Source organism: Pyrgilauda ruficollis, unplaced genomic scaffold (genome assembly GCF_017590135.1).
Source record: "Pyrgilauda ruficollis isolate IOZ18807 unplaced genomic scaffold, ASM1759013v1 scaffold247, whole genome shotgun sequence".
Taxonomy (NCBI): domain Eukaryota; kingdom Metazoa; phylum Chordata; class Aves; order Passeriformes; family Passeridae; genus Pyrgilauda; species Pyrgilauda ruficollis.
Genome location: NW_024523789.1, coordinates 498,123 through 523,546, shown reverse-complemented (window position 1 = coordinate 523,546; position 25,424 = coordinate 498,123). Strand labels below are relative to the sequence as shown.

At 60.6% G+C, this 25,424-nt stretch overlaps 1 protein-coding gene across 2 annotated transcripts; it reads right to left on the bottom strand.

Annotated features, from left to right (window-relative positions):
* Positions 1–8: 8 nt before the first annotated feature.
* PIK3C2B (phosphatidylinositol-4-phosphate 3-kinase catalytic subunit type 2 beta) lies at positions 9–24,516 on the bottom strand. 2 transcript variants are annotated; one of them, XM_041470483.1, is made up of 31 exons: positions 24,426–24,516; positions 22,678–22,832; positions 21,932–22,052; positions 18,644–18,755; positions 18,075–18,154; positions 16,383–16,446; positions 13,765–13,911; positions 12,659–12,692; positions 11,291–11,486; positions 9,174–9,296; positions 7,478–7,645; positions 6,966–7,077; positions 6,741–6,883; positions 5,607–5,795; positions 5,424–5,517; positions 5,253–5,347; positions 4,747–4,927; positions 4,069–4,176; positions 3,887–3,979; positions 3,368–3,497; positions 3,034–3,170; positions 2,772–2,941; positions 2,310–2,466; positions 2,114–2,223; positions 1,829–2,030; positions 1,617–1,741; positions 1,422–1,539; positions 1,174–1,255; positions 975–1,081; positions 763–891; positions 9–681 (listed from the first exon to the last, which is right to left on the bottom strand). In XM_041470483.1, the coding sequence occupies exons 1-31, from the start codon at positions 24,434–24,436 to the stop codon at positions 493–495; spliced, it is 3,882 nt and encodes a 1,293-aa protein (XP_041326417.1). In that variant the 5' UTR covers positions 24,437–24,516; the 3' UTR covers positions 9–492. The 2 variants fall into 2 exon arrangements, with proteins under 2 accessions (XP_041326417.1, XP_041326418.1); XM_041470484.1 differs by lacking the exon at positions 24,426–24,516 and adding an exon at positions 23,247–24,220 and having other exon boundaries at positions 22,678–22,857.
* Positions 24,517–25,424: the final 908 nt, after the last annotated feature.

The window sequence follows — 25,424 nt, the reverse complement described above, 5'->3', positions numbered from 1 at the left end:
ACCAGATCCAATATTTAAAACTTTTAATATAAAGGTTAAAGTTAATTATTCTCGATCCTGAGAAACATTTCGTCCGTTTACGGAGCTGTCGCTGTAAACAAAGCACCACAGGCACCAAGCCCGCACCCGGGGCCGGGTGGCAGGCGGGAAGGACACAGATGTCCCCAGGCATGGGGACACCAAGGGTGGCCGGCAGCCACACGGGACGGGCAATTCGCCACGCCGCTCTCCTTTGGGAGCGAATTCCCCGCGGTGGGAATTGCCCGATTCCTGGGGTGGGGGGGTTCCACACACCCCCCAACCCCCCCGTGCCACCTCCGCCCCGGTGCTCACGCTACTCGTTATTAAAAAAATTAAAATACGGATATCCCAAAGGAAGAAATAACCCCCGAACCGCCCCACGCCCCGCCCTCCCCGCGTTGCTCCCTTGACACAAGGTAAACTTAAAAAAGAAGCCACTTTTGGGGACACCCCGGGGGTCCCCACGGGGACTCAGAGGGTGCCGTGGCCACGGGAGCCCAGGGCGAACCAGCCCATCTTCTCCTGGGCCAGGTCCAGGTCGCGGAGGCGAATTCCCACCTCCCCCAGCAGGATGTTCTCCCAAAATCCCTCCTCGCTCAGCACGCTCAGCCGCAGCTCCCGCTGCTCCAGGTCCCCCCGGGGGATCCCGTCGTACACCAGCTGTGGGACACAACGGGGACAAACCCTCAGCCACGGCCACCCATGGGGACCCTCCAAATCCATCCCGCTCCCTCCTCCTACCATCTCGTTGTAGGTGGGGTTGCAGGTTTTTCGGGCCACTTTGGTTTTCCTCTTGGTGGTTTTTTGGGGGTCGGGCAGCAGGTAGGTCTTGACGTAGGGGTCGGGGTCGTTGCCGTCCTGCAGGGGTGGCTGTGGGACAGAGTGGGGACACGCCGTGAGGGCAGGGAGGGGACAGCCCCCCAGCCCCGCTCCCGTGGGTGCCGTGGTCCTACCAGCCCGCGGATGTGCATCACCATGATGAAGAGCTTGTTGTTCTTGTAGGAGATGGAGAGTTTCACCTCCCCGCCGACCTTGCCCAGGGATCGAGCCCACGTGGCGTCTGCAGAGGGGGACAGGAGGGATGGCACACTCCTGATGTCACCCTCTCCCATCACCTCCCAAAATCACCCCCCAAAATCACCCCTTCCCCACCTGACGGCTTTGGGGTGGGGTTGGTTCCGGCTGCCTTCTCATCCCGGGGCAGGGGGTGGAAGAAGGTGTAGATGAGATCACACTGCAGGGTCAAGAGGTGACATTAGTGGTGACAGCGGTGACAACATCTCCGCCATTCAAAACCGGGGCGTGCCGATGCAGCTGCGTTGTCCCCAAGTGTTTCCCCACCTCGCTGGTGGCCCTGGCGCTGTCCCCACCTCCCCGCAGCCCCCACCCTGTGTCCCCACCTCTGCCACCTCGGGGGCGGCGTGGATCAGGTGCCAGATGTAGCCGTTGAGCTCCTCCTTGCGCCGCTCGGCCACCGCCTCGCCCCGCGAGCGCCCGATGACAAACCTGCTGGGGAAGCTGCGGGGACAGACACTCAGCGGGGTCCCGGGGGGTTTCGGGGAGTCCCTGGAGGTCCTGAGGGGCTTCAGGGGTACCTGGGCAGCAGCGAGGAGGGGAAGAGGAGGCGCAGTTTGTTGTGCAGCTCCTGGAACTCCTCGAAGGTGCGCTGCACGAAGGTGACCTCGCCCGGGTTGTCCCTCTGCACCTTCACCACGTAGGTCTGCGGGGAGGCAGGGCCGTGACATGGGATGGGGACCTGGGGTGCCCCAAGCCCAGCCTGGGCCTGTCCCCAGCTGTCCCCACTCACATAGCCCTTGCTGGGGTTGAAGACCCTCTCGTGGCGGCAGAGGAAGACGTCGCGGATCCGGCCGGACGTTTTGAGGGTGTGCGTGCGGGGCGCGAACGACAGCGTGGGCCGCGCGTCCGAGCCCGTGAACTTCATCTGCGCCAGGTTGTGGATGAAGAAGTTGAGCTTGGTGGCCACGCTGCCCAGGCTGGACTCGATCAACCTGCAAGGAGGCCACCGCGCACTCAGTGCCACCATCCGAGGGAGCCTCCAGCCGCTGCTGTGTCACCCACCCGTGTCCCCTACCTGGTGAAGTAGGTGGTGGCATCGGCATCAGAGTCCTGCGGCCTCAGCGCGTCATAGACGTACTTGAGGTCCTCCAGGTCGGAGAGCTCGGGGATGCCGCAGGACAGCATCTGGCAGGGAGGGCAGGGATGAACACAGGGGACAAAGGGACCCCCGTGCCACGCTGAGGGGAATTTTGTGGCCCCCCGGCTCTCACCAGCCCCAGCAGGTTGAGGAAGAGGTGGGTGTGCTTGCGGATCAGGTTGTAGGCCTGGCAGCACAGGTCCACGAAGTCGTGAAAGCGGCTGGAGGGCTTGTCCCCACCGTTGATGACATACGCCATGTCCGAGGTGAACACAAATGGTGCCCTGTCCCTGCGCCAGGGGACAGGAGGGACAAAGTGAGCAGGGGTGGGGGGCGGGACGAGGAGAGGGAGAGGTCACCCACTGCCAGGACATGGAGAGGGAAAGGTCACCCACCACCAGGACACGGACAGAAGGAGGTCACCTCCCACCAGGACAAGGAGAAGGGGAGGTCACTGTGGCCACCACTGGGATGACAGGGAGAGGTCACCCACCACCAGGACATGAGGAAGGAGACGTCACCCACCACGAGGACAAGGACAGGGAGCTTCCCCCTCGGCAGGGGTGAGACAGGAGATCCCAGGGGCCTCTCTCACCTCTTGATGTTGCCAAACATCTGGGCGTGGCCCAGGAACCGGCCAAAATCAATGTGGAACATGTGGCCCGTGGTCTTGAGCATGATGTTGTCGTTGTGCCTGTCACAGATGCCCAGCACGTACGTGGCCACGCAGCAGCCGGCGCAGGAGTAGATGAAGTTTTCCACGGCCTGTGAGGAAGAGGGAAGGACGTGGAGAAAGGATGGAAGCAAGGGGCTGTTCCCTGGAATGGGGGACACAAGGAGCAGGGATTCTTCCTCACCTTCTCGTACTCGTCCTCCTCGGGGTTGTGTTTCTGCAGCCAGTCTGCCAGCGGCCGGTCCTTGAAGGAGCCGGTCACGCCGTGCTCCACCTGGATTTTCCGCAGGGTCTCGGCGTTGGGGATCATCTCCACCATGCCTGGCAGGTGGGACAGCAGGGTGAGACCCTTCCAGCCCCAAGAACCACGACCCCAACCCCCTCTGTCACCAACCCAACCGCTCCCCACCCGTCACCACTGTGTGACAGGGATGGGCTGGTGGGATCAGACCCCAGGATGTCCTGGGCCATCCCCAGCCCCACTGGGGACCCCTGGGGACACCCAAACTGTGTCTCACCTCGCCCGCGGCCGGTGGAGAAGCAGCGGAAGATGACCATGCGCATGTCCAGCCCCTCCTGCACCCAGATCTTGTTCATGATGCGGATCATCTGCAGCGTCAGCATGTCCTGCCGCAGGTCATCGCCACACTGCCGGGGGAAGAGCCACCAGAGCCATCAGGGCCAGGGGAGAGCCACCAGAGCCACCAGAGCCATGAGAGCCAGCGGAGAACCATCAGGGCCACCAAAGCCATCAGAGCCACCAATGCCATCAGAGCCACCAGAGCCATGAGAGCCAGCGGAGAACCATCAGGGCCACCAAAGCCATCAGAGCCACCAATGACATCAGAGCCAGGGGATAACCACCAGAGCCACCAGAGCAAGGGGAGAACCACCAGAGCCAGGGGAGAACCACCAGAGCCACCAGAACCAGAGGAGAACCATCAGTGCCAGGGGAAGAGCCACCAGAGCCCTCAGAGCACGGAGCAGGGGGATTCTCGGAGGGCTGTGCCAGGATTTGGGCATTTCCAAAGGCTGACCTTGAAGATGACGCGGATGTTCTCTCCGAGCGGATCGACGTTCTGGAAGGAGAGCTTCAGCGGGACGGCGTTGGAGTTGAAGTAGGAGCAGTCCTGCCATGGGAAGGAGGGAGGGGCAGCCGGTCAGGGTGAGCCAGGAACGGGCAGAGGAGCCCCCCAAGCCCCCCGGGGCTGGCACTCACCTGGGGCACGATGCCCTTGACCAGCAGGCTGGGGCTGAGTGGCAGCCGGCACGAGCCGTGGGCCTTGAAGAACTGCGCCACGTCCTCCAGCCCCTCGCGCAGGATGGCCTGGGGGCGGGAACGGGGCGGGATCCGTGGGAATGGGGTGGGATCCATGGGAATGGGGTGGGATGGGATGGGATCCATGGGAATGGGGTGAGATGGGATGGGATGGGATGGGATGGCCAAGGGACAAGGTAGGAATGGGATGGGGATAGGATGGGCATGGGATGGGGTGGGATGGGATCCATAGGAATAGGATGGGAATGGGGTGAGATGGGATGGGATGGGATGGGATCCAGGGGAATGGGGTGGGATGGTATCCATGGGAATGGGGTGGGATGGGCAAGGGACAAGGTGGGAATGAATGGGATGGGATAGGGATAGGATGGGCATGGGATAGGACGGGATGGGATGCGCAAGGAAGAGGGTAACCATGGGATAGAAATGGGATAGAGAGGAGTGGGCATGGGAAGGGATCAGCATGGGATGGAGTAGGCATGGAATATAGCAGACAAAACCCAGGGTGGACATGGGATAGGGTAGGAACATGATGGGACAAGACGGGCATGGGACAGGAGGGGTGAGTGTGGGACAGGGGCTGCACCCCTGCACCTCTCCCAGCACCCCAGCACCCACCTGGCGGGCGGATGGGGCGGCGTCCCGGACCTGCTGTGCCAGCCTGGCCAGCGTGCTGACCAACAGGCACTGCCGGTCAAACTCCTCGCGCAGCCCCTTCCCGCAGCAGCACAGCAGCGCCGCCAGCAGGTACTGGTACCGGATGCTGAACTGGGAGTCCTTGAGGCCATCCTTCAGCAGCCTGCTGGGGACACGCGGGGTCACGCCAGGCTCGGGGACCCACCCGGTTTGGGGACATGCAGGGTCAGGCCAGGCTTGGGGTGACCCTCTGGTTTGGGGACATGTGGGGTCAGGCCAGGCTCGGGGTGACCCTCTGGTTTGGGCACATGTGGGGTCAGGCCAGGCTCGGGGTGACCCTCTGGTTTGGGGACACGTGGGGACAGGCCAGGCTTGGGAACCCCACCGGATTGGGGACATGCGGGGTCAGGCCAGCCCCAGGGTCCCCTCTGCCTTGGGGACACACAGGTCAGGGTGCCCCCACCGCTCCCAGAGGCCCCCAAACCCACCAGAAGAAGTAGTGGGTGATCTTCAGATCACAGATGGCCCTCTTCATGAGGAAGCGCACCAGGGGGCTGTCCAGGTAGCACTCGTACTTCAGGGCCTGCACAGGGACAGTGTCACAGGGCCGCGGTGGCACCCGCGGGCACCCCGTGGCACATCCCGGTGCCACCACGCACCTGCACCAGCTGGGGCAGGTAATCCAGCAGCTCCGTGTCCGAGATGGAGTCGATCCACTGCACGGCCGTCCTCCTCACCTCCTGGTCTGGGAACCTGCAGCAGGGACACGTTCCGTGGGGTGACGGCGCCCTCCTGCCACCGCCACATGACACGGGTGTCCCCACGGCCCGCGGGTGGCTTACGTGGCGTGCAGCAGCCCCAGGGCGTCCTGGTGGCTCATGGAGCTCCACTGGCTGAGCAGGGCGTAGATGTCGGGCAGGCAGCCCCAGTCCCAGCTGGGGGCACTGGCCAGCAGCATGGGCAGGGCGCCGGGGGACGCGTGGCAGTGACAGCGCTTCTCCCACAGCCGCTGCCGGTCCGCATCTGTCAGCCTGAGGGGACACGGGGACAGCGTCAGGGAGGGCATGGCAGGGGTGGCGTGGGGCGGGAGGGGGAGGAGGTGGCATCCCTGTGACCCCAGAACACATGGGAGGGTGAGGAGGTGGCATCCCTGTGACCCCAGAACACATGGGAGGATGAGGAGGTGGCATCCCTGTGACCCCAGAACATGTGGGAGGATGAGGAGGTGGCATCCCTGTGACCCCAGAACACATGGGAGGATGAGGAGGTGGCATCCCTGTGACCCCAGAACATGTGGGAGCTCAGGGAGGTGGCATCCCTGTGCCCGACTGTGCATGGATTAAATGGGGCTGGCAGGATTGGGAGGTGGCATCCCTGTGACCCCAAAACACGTGGATGGGATGGGGCTGGAAGGTCAGGGAGGTGGCACCCCTGTGCCCCACTGTGCATGGATTAATTGGGGAGGTGGCAGCCCTGTGCCCTCCTCACACATGGACAGAACAGGGCTGGCAGGACGGGGTGTGTGTCCCCTGTGCCCCCAGCATTTATTGGAGCCCCAATAAATGCCCCGAGCCCCCCCTGCATGCCCGCACTGCCCAGCCCCTGGGACAGAGGGGCTGATGGCAGCAGGGCCCTGCTGAGGGACAGCCAGGAGGAGCCGTGCCCAGGGGGACAGAGCTGTCCCTGGCTGTCCCCCTGCCCAGGGACCCCCGAGCCAGCCCTGCTGCCAGCCCCTGCACCCTCTGGGCAGCTGCTGACACCCGATCCCCCCGCACAGCTCCAGCCGTGCCAGCCTGGCCGAGGCACCGCTCAGCTGTCCCCGAGGAGGGGACAACAGCGAGGGCAGCACACGGGAGAACCCCCCAGCTCCAAAATCTCCTGGAGGGAGGGACACCCCCTGTGACACCCCCTGTGCATGCTGGTGGGTATCACCGGTGTCCCCCCAGCAGGGCAATGCCTCCCCCGGGTTTATTTACCAATAAAGGGATTTTTTCTGCATGGCCTCCCGCAGCTGGCGCTGCTCCTCCTCCCCCAGGCTGCCGAACTCGTAGCGGGGGCTGCCCTCGGCCGCGGGCGGGCTGGTGAACTTCACCTCGAAGGCCGAGGTGGGGAAGTCGATCTGGGGCAGAGGCACAGGGTGAGGGACCCCCGCCAGGAGCTCTGGGGGGGGGGGTCTGTGCCCCTGGAATGCCAGGACGTACCTGCAGGATGACGCTGTCGGGCTGGTTGAAGTTTGGGGCGCTCGACCTGGCCCTGGAGTTGTCCTGAGTGGCCGGCCACAAGCCCAGGAGCTTCCGCCCGCAGGTCAGGACCCTGCGGGGGACAAAGGGTGGCACTGGGGGGGCACTCTGCTGGGGCACGAGGGTGGCACCGCTGCTGGTGCTGAGCTGAGGCACTGGGGACCCCTGGCACTGGGGACACCGAGGTTTTTGGGACCCCACAGCACTGGGGACCCTCCTGTGTCCCCCAGGGATGCCAGCCCAGCTATTCACCGTGCCCAGGGGACCTCACAGCACTGGGGACACCGAGGTTCTGGGGACCCCAAGGTTCTGGGGTCCGTCCTGTGCCCCCCAGGGATGCCAGCCCAGCTATTCACCGTGCCCAGGGGACCTCACAGTACTGGGGACCCCAAGGTTCTGGGGACCCTCCCGTGCCCCCAGGGATGCCAGCCCAGCCCCTTGCCATGCCCAGGGTGCTGGCACACCCCACGTACTGCCTGAAGTTGAAGAGGGGGGTGGTGACCCAGCCCAGGGCCTCGGGGACCCGCCGCTGCTTGTTGGCGTCCGAGGAGCCGCCCGGGGGTGGCACGGGCACGGCGAAGAGGGTGACACTGAGCAGGGTCTCCCGGGGCAGCCGGTTCACCTGGACCGGGAAGCAGATCCTGCAGGAGAGAGGGTGGGGATGGGCTCGGGGTGCCGGGGATGGGCTTGGGGTGCCAGGGACAGGCTCAGGGTGCCAGGGATGGGCTTGGGGATGGGCTTGAGGTGCCAGAGATGAGTTTGGGGTGCCAGGGATGGGCACAGGCTACCAGGCACCAGCTTAGGGTGCTGGGGATGGGCTTGGGGATGGGCTCAGGGTGCCAGGGACAGGCTCAGAGTGCCGGGACGGGCTCAGGGTGCCAGGGACAGGCTCAGAGTGCCAGGACGGGCTCAGGGCGCCAGGGACAGGCTCGGGGTGCCAGGGATGGGCTCGGGGTGCCAGGGACAGGCTCAGGGTGCCAGGGATGGGCTTGGGGTGCCAGGGATGGGCTTGGGGTGCCAGGGACAGGCTCAGGGTGCCAGGGATGGGCTTGGGGTGCCAGGGATGGGCTTGGGGATGGGCTTGAGGTGCCAGAGATGAGTTTGGGGTGCCAGGGATGGGCACAGGCTACCAGGCACCAGCTTAGGGTGCTGGGGATGGGCTTGGGGATGGGCTCAGGGTGCCAGGGACAGGCTCAGAGTGCCGGGACGGGCTCAGGGTGCCAGGGACAGGCTCGGGGTGCCAGGGATGGGCTCGGGGTGCCAGGGACAGGCTCAGGGTGCCGGGACGGGCTCAGGGTGCCAGGGACAGGCTCGGGATGCCAGGGATGGGCTCGGGGTGCCAGGGACAGGCTCAGGGTGCTGGGGATGAGCTCGGGGTGCCAGGGATGGGCTCAGGATGCAGCAGATGGGCTCAGGGTGCAGGGACCAGCTCAGGGTGCCAGCGACAGGCTCGGGGTGCCAGGGACAGGCTCTCCCAGTCCCTTGCTTGGGATGCCCCGGGAGAGCCCGGCCCTACACCCGCCTCTTCTGCAGGCACCGGGGTGTCCTTGGAAGTCCCTGGAAGTCCCAGAAAGTCCCAGGTAGTCCCTGAAGTGCCAGCCACCCCGCAGGTTTGGGGACAGCCAGCTGGTGCTGCGGCAGCTCCGGGGAGCCCGGCTGCGCTCTCCGTCCCGCGAAGGTGACCGCAGGGCCAGGGCCCTCCACGGGGAGCCCCACCGGGCACTGACCTTGCCCCACAACCCGGGGGGAAGGGGCCGTGTGGGACCCCCGGGGCTGGGATTCCTCTCTGCCGCTCCCAGGGAGCTCGGGGTGGCAGCTACATCCCGCGGGAAGGAAGGGGAAGGATCCCCGGGATCGCTGCGCTCGCCGCCGTCCCGCCGGGCACCGTCCTTGGGGGCACCGGCGCCGTCTAAAATTATCCCGTGCCATCCCCACCTCCCGGGCCGCTGCGGATGCCAGGCGTGGCGAGGGCTCAGCACGGCCTCCCCGCCTGCTCCCGGAGCTATTTTGGGAGCAGATCCCCTTTCCCGGGGGTTGCTATTTCCGGGCAATGACACAAAAACTTCCAAAACGCGCGCAGAGGAGAGGAGGAGCAGGGGAGGGGAGGATGGTGGTGAGGATGATGAAGGCAGCGTGGGTGGGACCCCCGTGGCCAGCCCGTGGCCTTACTGCTGGTCCCAAATGATGAGGTGGAAGAGGTATTTGTAGACGTGGGCCTTCCTGGTGAGCAGGGGGCTGCACAGCTCCTTCCCGCCGTGGCTGAGGGAGCACGAGAGGTAGAAATCTTCATAACTGCGGGGAAAACACCAAATGAGCCGGGGGTGGGGGGGCACCTGAGCCCCTAAATCCTGTCCTGAGGATGGGGAAGGGGTGAGGGAGGGCTATACCAGGGTCACCAGAACTCCTAAATCCTGCCCCAAGGATGGAAAAGGGGGGGCTTCACCCAGATCACCAGAGCCCCTAAATCCTTCCACAATGATGGGAAAACCCAGATCACCAGAGCCCCTAAATCCTGCTCCAAGGATGGGAAAACCTGGATCACCAGAGCCCCATAATCCTTCCCCAAGGATGGAAAAGGGGGGGCTTCACCCAGATCACCAGAGCCCCTAAATCCTTCCACAATGATGGGAAAACCCAGATCATCAGAATCCCTAAATCCTGCCCCGAGGATGGAAAAGGGAGGGCTTCGCCCAGATCACCAGAGCCCCTAAATCCTTCCCCAAGGATGGGAAAACCCAGATCATCAGAACCCCTAAATCCTGTCTCAAGGATGGGAAAGGGGTGGTGGGGCTTTATCTGGGCCACCAGAACCCCTAAATCCTGCTCCAAGAATGAGAAAGGCAGGGGGAGCTTTACCAGGATCACCAGAGCCCCTAAATCCTGCCCCAAGGAGGGGAAAACCCGGATCACCAGAACCTCTAAATGCTGCCCCGAGGATGGGAAAGGGGGACAGGACGGGGACACGTCCCCCCCGCCCCGATGTCCCCAGCACCATATGGCACGGCGCATTCCGGCACACGGGGGGGCCCTGCCATGTGGCAGGTGCCGAGCGACAATCCGGGCAGGGCTGCGACAATCCGGGCAGGGCTGCGGGGCGCGGGGGTCAGGGGCTGGCGGCATTTCCCAGGCTCGCCGCTTTGTTCGGAGCCACTCACCAAGGGAATACATTAAGGACAAGGACAAAGGCGAGGGGTCCCCGGCGGGGCGGCTCTGCCGGCGCCGCTGTCGCCACCCCCCGGTCCCCTCCCGGTCCCCTCCGGTCCCCCCCGCGCCGGGCACGGGCACGGAGGAGCGGAACAAAGGGGCCACGCCGCTGGCGCGGGGCGCGGGGCCATCTGTCACCTCCCCCGGGTGGCCTCGGGATGAGCCAGCCCGGCCCGAGCTGCGGTGACATCCCGGCCTGCCTGGCAGTGCCAGCGATCCCGGGAACAGGCTGGGATTTTGGGGTGTCCCAGTGCCAGCGATCCCAGGAATGTGCTGGGATTCTGGGGTGTCCCAGTGCCAGCATTCCCAGGTGAGCTGGGATTTTGGGGTGTCCCAGACACACGTTGGGATTTTGGGGTGTCCCAGTGCCAGCGATCCCAGGAATGTGCTGGGATTCTGGGGTGTCCCAGTGCCAGCATTCCCAGGTGAGCTGGGGTTTTGGGGTGTCCCAGACACACAGTGGGATTTTGGGGTTTCCCAGAGCCAGCATTCCCAGAAATATGCTGGGATTTTAGGGTGTCCCAGTGCCAGTGTTCCCAGGAATGTGCTGGGATTTCGGGGTGTCCCAGTGCCAGCAATCCCAGGAATGTGCTGGGATTTTGGGGTGTCCCAGTACCAGCAATCCCAGGAATGTGCTGGGATTTTGGTGTGTCCCAGTGCCACCATTCCCAGGAACACACTGGGATTTTAGGGTGTCCCGGACACACAGTGGGATTTCGGAGTGTCCCATTGCCAGCATTGCCAGGAACATTTTGTTTTTTTGCTGACTCTGTCAGGTTTCTTTTTTGTTTTTGGTTTTTTTTTCACTATTGCATTTGTATTTTAATTTCCCCAATAAAGCACTGTCATTCCTCATTCCCACACCTTTACCCGACAACCCCTTAACTTCAAAATTACAACAATTCAGAGGGAGGGAGGGTTTAAATTTTCCCTTTCAGGGGAGGTCCTGCCTTCCTCAGCAGCCAGCTAGGTTTGGACACCGAGGCAGCGGGCGAGGAGGGCCCGGGCGATGGGGTGGCGTTGGGTGGCCTTAGCACACACCTGGCTGTGCACAGCAAGACACCAGGTGAGGAGGGCCTTACCTGGTGGCCCAGGTGATGGGGATGCGGTGCGTGGCGTAGACGGTGAAGCTCAGGGGGCAGGTGAGCAGCCGCGCCTCCTGCGCCACGCCCAGCTCGCGGCTGCCGGGCGCGGCCGTCTGGAAGTCGGCGTTGAAGGTGCTGCAGTAGAGCTCCACCAGGTTGAGGATGGCGGCCGTGAGGCTCTCCACGATCCTCTCTGCAGAGGGAGACACGGGGCGGGGATGCGGCAGTGCCTCGGGGATCCGCCTCTGCCTCAGAAACGGGGGTGGGGATCCATGGATCCCTCAGGGGAACATGGACAGGGATCCATCGACCCCTCAGGGAAACATGGACAGGGATCCATAGAAATCTCAGGGATCCATCGACCCTTCAGGGAAACATGGACAGGGATCCATAGAAATCTCAGGGATCCATCGACCCCTCAGGGGAACATGGACAGGGATCCATCGACCCCTCAGGGGAACATGGACAGGGATCCATCGACCCCTCAGGGAAACATGGACAGGGATCCATAGAAATCTCAGGGATCCATCGACCCTTCAGGGAAACATGGACAGGGATCCATAGAAATCTCAGGGATCCATCGACCCCTCAGGGGAACATGGACAGGGATCTGTCGATCCCTCAGAAAGAGGGGCAGGGATCCATTGATCCCCCAGGGGAACATGGACAGGGATCCATCAAAATCTCAGGGATCCATCAATCCCTCAGGGAAACAGGGAGAGGGATCCATCAATCCCTCATGGATTCATCGATCCCTCAGGGAAACATGGATAGGGATCCGTCAGTCCCTCAGGGAAACATGGATAGGGATCCATGGATCCCTCAGGGAAACAGTGACAGGGTTCCATTAATCCCTCAGGGAAACATGGATAGGGATCCACCAGTCCCTTGGGGAATCCATCAGTCCCTTAGGAATCCATCAACCCCTCAGGGATCCATCAATCCCCCACAGATCCATCAGTCCCCCACAGATCCATGAGTTCCTCAGGGATCGATCAATTTTCCTCAAGGAAACACAGACAGGGATCCACTGATCACTCATGGATCCCTCAATCCCTCAGGGATCCATCCCTCAAATCTGGATTTGGGACCCCCACGCTGTTTCCCCCCTACTCAGGGATGAATTAATGATGGGGGAATTCCAAACTCCCCATTTGGAGTAAGGGGAATTCCAAATTTTCCGTTTGGAGCTCACAAGGAGCAACAACCCCCCCCAAAATCCTCCTTTTTTTTTTTTTCTTTTTTAACCAGACCGGTTTCCAACGCGTTTTTTGGCCTCAAGAACTGAAAGGGGAGGAGGGGTTTGAAGATGAAAAGCATGGCACGAACTTGAGCCCAGAAAGGGGAGCAGGAGAAGAGAAATACCTCGATTTTCCCTCTTGGCCAGAACGTTTGGATCCTGTGGAGGGAAAGAATAAAAAAAATAACAAAAACCACACAGAAAAAATTGAGAAACCACCAAAAAAAAAAAAAAAAAAGCGAGAAAAACCACCAAAAAAAGAGAGAAACCACAAAAAAAAGAAGAAACCACAAGAAACCCCTGAGCGCTGCCAAGGCGGATTTTACGTAACCACCCCAGGCTGCCAGATCCTGGCTGCTCCCGGCTATTGAGGGATTTTCCCACAGCCAATCCTCCCTCCAGGAGATCTCTGCTGTCCATGGCCACTGAGTGTCCCTGCATGGCTGATCAAATTCCAGCATCCCACTGGGAGATGCTCCGCCCAGGGCAGGAGCCAAGCATTCCTACCTGGATACAATCTGAGCCTGGAACAGCACAGCAGCCTTTGCCCACTGCATTCCCAGAGGAGCAGCTTTCTCCTGCCCTGCATTCCCAGAGGAACACCAGGCCCATCTCCAGCAGCCCTGGAGCTCCAGAGGAAAACTGCAGCCTTGTGCAGGATCCCTGCTCCAGCAGAAGCACAGCTGGCACTGCAGGAGGGCTGAGCCCCCATGGGATGGGACTGTGCCACCACCCTGACACACAGGGCTCAGCTCCTGCTCTGGCTCTGGCAGGGTTGTTTTGTTGTACTACATTGTTATTTTATTTTTATTTTCTTTCCTAATAAAGAATTGTTATTCCTGTCCCATATCTTTGTCTGAGAACCCCTTAATTTCAAAATTATAACAATTCCGAGGGAGAGGGTTTACATTTCCCATTTCAGGGGGGCTCCTGCCTTCCTTAGCACACACCTGGCTGTTAAACCAGGACACCCCAGGCTCACCTTCTGGATTTTGGGCTGCTCCTCTTCTGACTCTGGCAGGGTTTGGTTTTCTTTTTTTTTGCACTATTGCAATTGTATTTTAATTTTCACACTAAAGAACTGTTATTCCTGTCCCATACCTTTGCCTGAGAGCCCTTTAATTCCAAAATCATAACAATTGCGAGGGAGGGGTTTCCATTTCCCATTTCAGGGGGGCTCCTGCCTCCCTCAGCAGAACCTGGCTGTTAAACCAGGACACCCCAGGCTCACCTTCTGGATTTTGGGCTGCATGCGGGACGGGCAGGGCGGCATCTGGTTGAGGGCGGCGGTGATCTCCTGCGACTCCACGGCCGCCAGGGCGCTGCAGATGGCCATGACCGACTGGATCACCCGCTCGGCCTTCAGGGGGACGTCGCCCTGGGGGGGACAGGGAGGGAGCCGGGCTCAGGGGGATGGAAGCTGTGCCTGGGGCTGGGAGTTCTATTGAGCGGTTAGAGGTGGGGCAGTTTTGTTTGTCTCTTTATTTCTTTATATTTATATTTATATTATGTCATATTATAGTGTGATACAGTATAATTACAATTATATTTATATTTATATTTATATTGTGTCCCAGTGCCACCATTCCCAGGAACACACTGGGATTTTAGGGTGTCCCGGACACACAGTGGGATTTCGGAGTGTCCCATTGCCAGCATTGCCAGGAACATTTTGTTTTTTTGCTGACTCTGTCAGGTTTCTTTTTTGTTTTTGGTTTTTTTTTCACTATTGCATTTGTATTTTAATTTCCCCAATAAAGCACTGTCATTCCTCATTCCCACACCTTTACCCGACAACCCCTTAACTTCAAAATTACAACAATTCAGAGGGAGGGAGGGTTTAAATTTTCCCTTTCAGGGGAGGTCCTGCCTTCCTCAGCAGCCAGCTAGGTTTGGACACCGAGGCAGCGGGCGAGGAGGGCCCGGGCGATGGGGTGGCGTTGGGTGGCCTTAGCACACACCTGGCTGTGCACAGCAAGACACCAGGTGAGGAGGGCCTTACCTGGTGGCCCAGGTGATGGGGATGCGGTGCGTGGCGTAGACGGTGAAGCTCAGGGGGCAGGTGAGCAGCCGCGCCTCCTGCGCCACGCCCAGCTCGCGGCTGCCGGGCGCGGCCGTCTGGAAGTCGGCGTTGAAGGTGCTGCAGTAGAGCTCCACCAGGTTGAGGATGGCGGCCGTGAGGCTCTCCACGATCCTCTCTGCAGAGGGAGACACGGGGCGGGGATGCGGCAGTGCCTCGGGGATCCGCCTCTGCCTCAGAAACGGGGGTGGGGATCCATGGATCCCTCAGGGGAACATGGACAGGGATCCATGAATCCATCAGGGGAACACGGACAGGGATCCATCGACCCCTCAGGGGAACACGGACAGGGATCCATCGACCCCTCAGGGGAACATGGACAGGGATCCATCGAAATCTCAGGGATCCATCGACCCCTCAGGGGAACATGGACAGGGATCCATCAATCCCTCAGAAACAGGGGCAGGGATCCATTGATCCCCCAGGGGAACATGGACAGGGATCCATCAAAATCTCAGGGATCCATCAATCCCTCAGGGAAACAGGGAGAGGGATCCATCAATCCCTCATGGATTCATCGATCCCTCAGGGAAACATGGATAGGGATCCACCAGTCCCTTGGGGAATCCATCAGTCCCTTAGGAATCCATCAACCCCTCAGGGATCCATCAATCCCTCAGGGAAACATTGACAGGGATCTATCAATCCCTCATGGATCTATCAATCCCTCAGGAATCCATGAATCCCTCAGGGAAACACAGTCAGGGATCCATCAATCCCCCACAGATCCATCAGTTCCTCAGGGATCAATCAATTTTCCTCAAGGAAACACGGACAGGGATCCATTCATCACTCATGGATCCCTCAATCCCTCAGGGATCTATCCTTCATAGCTGGATTTAGGACCCCCACGCTGCTTCCCCCCTACTCAGGGATGAATTAATGATGGGGGAATTCCAAACTCCCCATTTGGAGTAAGGGGAATTCCAAATTTTCCGTTTGGAGCTCACAAGGAGCAACAACACCCCCCAAAATCCTCCTTTTTTTTTTTTCTTTTTTAACCAGACCGGTTTCCAACGTGTTTTTTGGCCTCAAGAACTGAAGGGGGAGGAGGGGTTTGAAGATGAAAAGCATGGCACGAACTTGAGCCCAGAAAGGGGAGCAGGAGAAGAGAAATACCTCGATTTTCCCTCTTGGCCAGAACGTTTGGATCCTGTGGAGGGAAAGAATAAAAAAAATAACAAAAACCACACAGAAAAAATTGAGAAACCACCAAAAAAAAAAAAAAAAAAAAGCGAGAAAAACCACCGAAAAAAGAGAGAAACCACAAAAAAAAGAAGAAACCACAAGAAACCCCTGAGCGCTGCCAAGGTGGATTTTACGTAACCACCCCAGGCTGCCAGATCCTGGCTGCTCCCGGCTATTGAGGGATTTTCCACGTGGTGGAAAGGAGGGAAAAGAGCCAGATGTGACAATTTTTGTTCTCCTCCCACTCCTGGCTGAGTTCCTTCGGCTCCTGGATTGCAAGATAAGAGTGGACTCTATTGCCAACTCTTAAAGGAGGAGCAGTTGTCTGCTGTTCATGGGCCGTTAATTATTAATTATCTTCTGTCCATGGCCAGGGAGTGTCCCTGCCTGGCTGATCAAATTCCATCATCCCATGGGAGATGCTCCACCCAGGGGAGGAGCCCAGCATTCCTACCTGGATACAATCTGAGCCTGGAACAGCACAGCAGCCTTTGCCCACTGCATTCCCAGAGGATCAAAACCCCCCCAAATCCCCAAATCCCCAAAAACCCCAAAAACCCCAAAGCCAGCGCTGGCCTCACCTCGGCCGCCAGGAACGCGTCCACCTCGTTGTGGAAGGTGTCGAAGAGGAGACTCAGGGCCTGCCTGGGGGACAGGGGACAGCGCTCAGCCCCGGCCAGGGGACACGTGGGGACAGTGCCACCATGTCCCCTGGGTGGTTGGCACTGGGGACAGTGCCACCGTGTCCCCAGCCCTACCTGCTGATGGTCTGTTTGATGGGTCGCTCCTGCAGGTGGATGTGGTGGTTGAGGGTGGACGGGCTCTGGTCATCGCTGGCCTGGGGACACAGAGAGGCTGAGCGGGGCCACAGGGAGGTGACACCAACCCCTCGGTGTGACACTGACCTCTCAGTGTCCCAGGGAGGTGACACCAACCCCTCGGTGTGACACTGACCCTGCAGTGTCCCAGGGAGGTGACACCAACACCCGGTGTCCCAGGGAGGTAACACTGACCCCATGGTGTGACATCAACCCCCTGGTGTCCCAGGGAGGTGACCCTGACCCCTCAGTATCCCAGGGAGGTGACACCCACCGTGCGGGCCAGGTCGCTGCGCACCCCCTTCCTCCTGAGCAGCTGCAGCCGGATGTCGATGTCGAATTTCCTGCAGTGCTGGATGTGCTCGTGGCTGCCCAGCGAGTGCTTGCTGTGGGGACAGGGCCACGGGCTCACCCCACGCCCCAAAAACCAGCCTGGCTGCCCCAAAATCCTGCCTGGCTGCCCCAAAATCCCGTCTGGCTGCTCCAAAATCCTGCCTGGGTGCCCCAAAATCCCGTCTGGCTGCCCCAAAATCCTGCCTGGGTGCCCCAAAATCCCACCTGGGTGCCCCAAAATCCTGTCTGGATGCCCCAAAATCCCCTGGCCAGGCAGCTTTGGCTGGGGTTCCCAGTGAGACCAGGCTTCCTGCAGGGCTGGGTGAACTCGTTCTTGCCAAACGTGCAGGGAGAGCTCCACAGGCACATCCCGCACTCCAAAATCCTGCCTGGGTGCCCCAAAATCCCACCCTGGTGCCCCAAAATCCCCTGGCCAGGCAGCTTTGGCTGGGGTTCCCAGTGAGACCAGGCTTCCTGCAGGGCTGGGTGAACTTGTTCCTGCAGGGAGAGCTCCACAGGCTCATCCCACACTCCAAAATCCTGCCTGGGTGCCCCAAAATCCCGTCTGGCTGCCCCAAAATCCCCAAAATCCCCTGGCCAGGTGGCCTTTTCTGGGGTTCCCAGTGAGACCAGGCTTCCTGCAGGGCTGGGTGAACTTGTTCCTGCAGGGAGAGCTCCACAGGCTCATCCCACACCCCAAAATTCTGCCTGGGTGCCCCAAAATCCTGCCTGGGGTGCCCCATCCCGACATCCCCCAGCCAGGCAGCTTGGCCGGGGCTCAGGGTGGCCGCCCTGCCTGCGCAGGGACCTTTGTGGCACCAGGAAATCCAGAGAATGAGGAATTGTTTTCCCTCCTTCCCCTCCGGAGCCGGCCCGGCCTGCCAGGACCTGCCCAGGGATCCGTGGGAAGCAGGGCACGGATCTGAGAGTGGGACTGGGGGAATTCTGGAGCTGGGAGTGACAGGGGGAATTCTGGAGCTGGGAATGACAGGGGGAATTCTGGAGCTGGGAATGACAGGAGAGACAGCGCTCAGCCCCGGCCAGGGGACACGTGGGGACAGTGCCACCATGTCCCCTGGGTGGTTGGCACTGGGGACAGTGCCACCGTGTCCCCAGCCCTACCTGCTGATGGTCTGTTTGATGGGTCGCTCCTGCAGGTGGATGTGGTGGTTGAGGGTGGACGGGCTCTGGTCATCGCTGGCCTGGGGACACAGAGAGGCTGAGCGGGGCCCCAGGGAGGTGACACCAACCCCTCGGTGTGACACTGACCCTGCAGTGTCCCAGGGAGGTGACACCAACCCCTCGGTGTGACAGTGACCCTGCAGTGTGACACTGACCCTGCAGTGTCCCAGGGAGGTGACACCAACACCCGGTGTCCCAGGGAGGTAACACTGACCCCATGGTGTGACATCAACCCCCTGGTGTCCCAGGGAGGTGACCCTGACCCCCAGTGTCCCAGGGAGGTGACACCACCCCCGGTGTCCCAGGAAGGTGACACTGACCCCACAGTGTCACAGAGAAGTGACATTGACCCCATGGTGTCCCAGGGAGGTGACACCAAGTCCGCGGTGTCGCAGGGAGGTGACACCGCCGACCCCATGGTGTGACACCAACCTCTGGGTGTCCCAGGGGGGTGACACCAACCCCTCGGTGTGCCTGACCCCTCAGTATCCCAGGGAGGTGACACCCACCGTGCGGGCCAGGTCGCTGCGCACCCCCTTCCTCCTGAGCAGCTGCAGCCGGATGTCGATGTCGAATTTCCTGCAGTGCTGGATGTGCTCGTGGCTGCCCAGCGAGTGCTTGCTGTGGGGACAGGGCCACGGGCTCACCCCACGCCCCAAAAACCAGCCTGGCTGCCCCAAAATCCTGCCTGGCTGCCCCAAAATCCCCTGGCCAGGCAGCTTTGGCTGGGGTTCCCAGTGAGACCAGGCTTCCTGCAGGGCTGGGTGAACTCGTTCTTGCCAAACGTGCAGGGAGAGCTCCACAGGCACATCCCACACCCCAAAATTCTGCTTGGGTGCCCCAAAGTCCCATCTGGCTGCCCCAAAATCCCCAAAATCCCCTGGCCAGGCGGCCTTTTCTGGGGTTCCCAGTGAGACCAGGCTTCCTGCAGGGCTGGGTGAACTTGTTCCTGCAGGGAGAGCTCCACAGGCTCATCCCACACCCCAAAATTCTGCCTGGGTGCCCCAAAATCCTGCCTGGGGTGCCCCATCCCGACATCCCCCAGCCAGGCAGCTTGGCCGGGGCTCAGGGTGGCCGCCCTGCCTGCGCAGGGACCTTTGTGGCACCAGGAAATCCAGAGAATGAGGAATTGTTTTCCCTCCTTCCCCTCCGGAGCTGGCCCGGCCTGCCAGGACCTGCCCAGGGATCCGTGGGAAGCAGGGCACGGATCTGAGAGTGGGACTGGGGGAATTCTGGAGCTGGGAGTGACAGGGGGAATTCTGGAGCTGGGAATGAGAGGGGGAATTCTGGAGCTGGGAATAACAGGGGGAATTCCGGAGCTGGGAATAGCAGGGGGAATTCTGGAGCTGGGAATGAAAGGGGAATTCTGGGACTGGGAATGACAGGAGAACCCTGGAGCTGGGAATAAGAGGGGGAATTCTGGAGCTGGGAATGAAAGGGGAATTCTGGGACTGGGAATGACAGGAGAACCCTGGAGCTGGGAATGAGAGGGGGAATTCTGGAGCTGGGAATGAAAGGGGAATTCTGGGACTGGGAATGACAGGAGAACCCTGGAGCTGGGAATGAGAGGGGGAATTCTGGAGCTGGGAATGAGAAGGGGAATTCTGGAGCTGGGAATGCCACCCTGACTCCCCCCTCCAGCCCCGTTCCTTGGCAGGCTCTGGGCAGCAGGAGCCCCCTGGGGCCGGGTCCATCCCACGGGAATCCCGTGCCAGCAGCTCGGGATGGGAGCGGAGCCCCAGGGCCTGCCTGGCTCTTCGGGGAGGCCTTTGGCACTTCCAGCATCTCCTCGGCCACAAAAGGGGCTTTGTGTCCCTGGGCTTTCCCGGAGGAAATGTCCTGTGGGGTCTGCTCCCTGCCCCAAAAGGGGATCATTCCTTTGGGAATGGCAGCCCACAGCCCCAGGGCTGCCGTGCCCACCTGGACACAGCTGGACACATCTGGATACACCTGGAGACACCTGGACACATCTGCTGGGGCTGTTTGGCACCACAAAGGGCTCGGCACCCCTGGGAACAGCCCCTTTGGTGGCCCTGAACCCCCTCAGGGTGGCCCTGAATTCCCTCAAGGTGGCCCTGAGCCCCCTCTGGTATCCCTGAACCCCCTTTGGTAACTCCTCAGGGTGGCCCTGAACCCCCTCAGGGTGGCCCTGAGCCCCCTCTGGGTATCCCTGAACCCCCTTTGGTAACTTTGGCGGGGGGGGAATGGGGATGGTGGGGAATGCTGGGGATAGTGGGAATAGAGGTATTGGTGGGGATGGTGGGATTGATGGGAATGGTGGGATTGGGGGAATGGGGGGAATGGGGGCATGGTAGGAATGGTGGGGATGGAGGGATTGGTGGGCATGGTGGGATTGGTAGGAACAATGGGATTGGTGGGGAACCCCCTTTGGTAGTCCTGAACCCCCTCGAGGTGGCCCTGATCCCCTCTTTGGGTGTCCCTGAACCCCTTTGGATGTCCCTGAACCCCCTTTGGTAGTCATGAAGTCCTTCAAGGTGGCCGTGATCCCCCCTTTAGGTGTCCCTGAACCCCCTCTGAGTGTCCCTGAACCACTTCAAGGTGTCCCTGAACCCCCTCCGAGTGTCCCTGCACCCCCTCAGGGTGTCCCTGAAGCCCCTGGGGCTGCTGGAGCAGCTCTGGGCTCCCTCTCCCGATCCCAAACCCATCCCCAGGCGTCCCTTTAGGTCCTGATCCAGCTCCAGGGCAGCTCTCCAGAGGCAGCCCCAGGAAAGGCCAGGAATGCCGTGGCTGCTGCTTCTCCCTCTGCACAGAGCTCCCCCAAACCCCCTGGAAAACCAGAATTCCTCCAGGGAAGCAGGGATGGGATCCACTTTGGCCATCCCTGATTTCCTGAGCCCCCCAAATCCCTCTCCCACCTTCTCCTGGGATTTATCCAGAGCTGGGATTTATCCAAGCTCCGCTCCCTGACACGGCTTTTACAGAATTCTCCTCCAAAAAGCATTTTTGGCAGCTCCAGCTGGTTTTCCAAGGGTTTGGGAGTCAGCCTGACCAGGAATGACATTCCCAAGACATTCCCAACGAGCTGTTTTGGCAGGAGCAGCTCCAGAGGCAGGAAAAGGAGCTGAGAAGCTCCTGCTGTGCTCGCTGGGATCAACCCTGGGCCTTCATCACACCCTGGAGTGCCTGCCATGGATTTTCCCTGGTTTTTCCCTGGTTTCCCTCCTTCTTTTTCTCCTGTTTTTCCCATTTTATTGCATATTTTCCCTGGTTTTCCCATGGTTTCCCAGATTTTTTTTCCTGTTTCCCATTCTATTCCATATTTTCCCTGGTTTTCCCATGGTTTCCCAGATTTTTTTTCCTGTTTTTTACCATTTTTTTCCATCTTCCCCTGTTTTTCCCCCACTTTTCCCCTGTTTTCCCCCCATTTTTCCCTATTTTTTCCCTGTTTTCTCCATTTTTCCCTGTTTTTCCCCTTTTTCTCCTGTTTCCCCCCCCCCTCCATTTCCCCCCTGTTTTTTCCTGGTTTTCCCCCCCACTTTCCCCCCATTTTCTCCTATTCTTCTCCATTTTCCTTGTGTTTTTTTCCCCTGCTTTTTCCCTATTCTTTCCATTTTCCCTGGTTTTCCCTTTTTTCCCCTGGTTTTCAATTTTTTCTGGTTTTTCCCCCCTTTTTTTTTTTTTTTTTTTTTTTTTTTTTTTTTTTTTTTTTTTCCCCCCTTTTTTTTTTTTTTTTTCTTTTTTTTTTGTGTGGTTTCCCCTTGCTTTTTCCCATTTCTTTCTGGTTTTTCCCTGTTTTTCCCCCTGGTTTTTCCCCATTTTTCCCCACGGCCACTCACTTCTGCAGGAATTCCTCCAGGCCGCAGATCTTGAGCAGGAAATCCTCGACGTCCACGGCGTGGAGCTCGTCGTGGGTGTAGCACAGCGCCTGGTAGATCAGCAGGTCCACGGTGGAGGAGCCTGCGGGACGGGAACGGCCCCTGATCCTCGGGAATGGGGGAGTGGGGGATGGAGGGGATGGTGGAGGTGGTGGGATTGCAGGGATGGAGGGATTGGTGGGCATGGTGGGGATGGTGGGAATGGTGGAGGTGGTGGGAATGGGGGAACGGTGGGAATGGGGGGTGGGAATAGAGGTATTGGTGGGGATGGTGGGATTGATGGGAATGGTGGGATTGGTGAGATTAGGGGAATGGGGGCATGGTAGGAATGGTGGGGATGGAGGGATTGGTGGGGATGGGGGAATGGTGGGAATGGTAGGAATGAGGGAATGAGGGAATGCTGGGATGGGGGGGAATGGTGGAATGGCAGAGATGGCGGAATGATGGGAATATCAGGAACAGTGGGAATGGTGGGAATGAGGGAATGGGGGAATGCTGGGATGGGGGGAATGGTGGAATGGCAGAGATGGCGGAATGATGGGAATATCAGGAACAGTGGGAACATCAGGAACAGTGGGAACAGCGAGAATGGCGGGAATGGCAGGAACAGCGGGAATGGCCGGAACTGCAGGAGCAGCGGGAACAGCGGGAATGTGGGAATGCGTGGACGTGGTCATTCCGGCTCCTCCCGCGGCCGTGGCACTCACAGTCGCAGGTGAAGGTCAGCGGCTCCCTCAGGCTGTCACACAGCACTGTCACCTTCAGGCTGGCGCCGTGGCCCGGCTGCTCCGCGCTCCGGCTCACCGCGCTCCACACCAAGCCCGAGCCAGAGCCGTCCCTGCAGCCGGAGCTGGAGCGCAGCCTGCGGGAGCAGGGATGGCTCAGGGCTCCCGCTGGGGCTGGGGGGGTCCCCCGCCCCAAAAATCACCAGCGTGGAACGTGAATCCCCTTTTGGCACCACAAGGGCTCAGCACCCCTGGGAACAGCCCCTCTTGGTGGCCCTGAATCCCCTTTTGTGACCATGAAACCCCTCTTGGTGGCCCTGAATCCCCTTTTGGTGGCCCTGAAGCCTCTCAGGGTAGCCCTGAATCCTCTTGGGGTGGCCCTGAACCCTTCTGGCTGACCCTGATCCCCTTTTGGTGGCCCTGAATCCTCTTGGGGTGGCCCTGAATCCCCTTTGGGCGACCCTGAATCCCCTTTTGTGGCCATGAAACCCTCTTGGTGGTCCTGAATCCCCTTTTGGTGACCCTGAAATTCCCAGCTCTGAATTCCCAGCTCTGAATTCCCGTCTCTGAATTCCCAGCTCCATCCCAGCCCAGCTCCAATTCCCCCCTGGGAAGCCCCACCGGCTCCACGGAGATCCTGCGGTTCCTGTTGGCCGCCAGGTTCTTCCTGGTGCCCGCGCGGGCTCCGTAGGTGCGCGGGGGCACCTGGGGGGGCATGGTCTTGCTCCGCGCCACCGGCTTCCCGCTGGATTCCTTCTCCAGGATGCTCCTGCCTTCCTTCCAGCCCCGGGAACCTTCCCTCAGCACCTCGCACTCGTAGGTGGACTTGAGGTTGAGGCAGGTGATGGCGTCCACGCCGTAGGGATCCTCCTGGGAGATGCGGCGCCCCAAAAGCTTGTCCTGAGCCACCGAGAACATGTTGATGTCCCTGGGCTGGGCCTGGCCCTTGGGGGACAGCGGGGACGCCTTCCCCGAGCGCTGGCTGCCCTCGGGACAGCCCCACAGCGGGTGCCGCGGGGGCAGCGGGGGCGGCGAGAGCTTTTTGGGGGAACCGCCGCCGTCGTGGGGCTCGGAGCCGTTGAGGGGCTCCCCGAGGAAATCCCGCTGGGAGCCCTCGAAGATGAGCAGGTAATCCCCGCTCAGGGGGCCCTTCCAGGGCTGCGGCTCCGGCCGGGGCGGGCTGGGCCCGGGCGGCGCTTGGGGACCCTCGGGGACGGCGGGCACGGCGCGGCCGAGCGCGGGGTCGGAGCCGGAGAGCCCCCGCGCCGCTTTGATGGCGTTCCTGTCCACGGGGTCGTCCCAGGAGATGAGGGAGCGCTCCTGGAGCTGCTCCTTCCTGGCCCGACTCTCCTCCTTGTCCTGGCGGAGCCGGGATAAGGCGTCGTACTCCATCTGCAGCGCCTCGGCCAGCGCCAGCTCCTTGCGGCTCAGCCCCACCGACTCCAGCGCCGGCCACGGCTCGCCGGGGCCGCGGCGGCACGACATCCTGCGGGATGGGGGTCAGGAGAACGGCATCCTGCTGCTCCTGGAACCGGGAAGGGACAGGGTTAGCGGGTGGTGGCCGTGGGGATGGGAGAGGGGAAGGTGAGGGGTTGATGCTGGGAATGGGGAAAGGTGAGGGGTTAATGCTGGGAATGGTGACCCTGGATCCCCTTTTGGTGGCCCTGGATCCCCTTTTGGTGGCCCCGAAGCCCCTCTGGGTTGTTTTGGGGATGTTTTAGGGTACTCACACGTCCAGCATGTGACAGAAGGCGGCCACCTCCTCGTCCCGCTCCTCGGACACCTCGAAGAGCTCGTAGCTGTTGGCCAAGGAGTGGGGCCTGGGAGCCACCTGTGGGGCAGGGCACGAGCCTGTGAGCTGGGGGTCACCCCCAGGGCCCACACCCCCATGGGGACCCCCAGACCCCCCGCTGGAGCAGCCTGGGCCACGCCACGGCCACCGTGGTGGGGACAGAGGTGGCCCTGCAGCGGTGTGGGGGCTGTGGGCCATTATGGTGGGGGTTTGGCTTGCCCACAGATGGGAGACCCTCAGAGCCCCCCCAGAAATGGCCATTCCCAGGGATATCCCGCAGGGAGGAGCAGCAGGATGGGCAGGGAGTGTCCCCAGGCCACGGGGGTGCTGCAGGGGACACTGCCCACTGCTGTCCCCAGCAGGGCAGGTGGCACTGCTGTGCCAGGTCTGACCCACAGGACCTTCAGTTTTGGGGTTTTTGGCAGGACTGGCTCACAGGACCTTCAGTTTTGGGGTTTTGGGCAGGTCTGGCTCACAGAACCTTCAGTTTTGGGGATTTGGGCAGGTCTGGCTCACAGGACCTTCAGTTTTGGGGTTTTGGGCAGGACTGGCTCAGAGGACCTTCAGTTTTGGGGTTTTGGGCAGGTCTGGCTCAGTTTCTGGGGCTCTGGGCAGGGCTGTCTCATGGGACATCCCCATCCTCAGATGCCTCTTCCCACATCCCATTCCACGGACCCACGATGACAGCACAAGGAGAACCCACCCAGGAGGACACCCAGTTCTGGGACATCCCATCTCTGAATTCCCGTCTCTGAATTCCCATCTCTGAATTCCCGGCTCTGAATTCCCAGCTCTGAATTCCCGTCTCTGAATTCCTGTCTCTGAATTCCTGTCTCTGAATTCCCAGCTCTGAATTCCCGTCTCTGAATTCCCAGCTCTCAGGTCTGGCTCACAGGACCTTCAGTTTTGGGGTTTTGGGCAGGACTGGCTCAGAGGA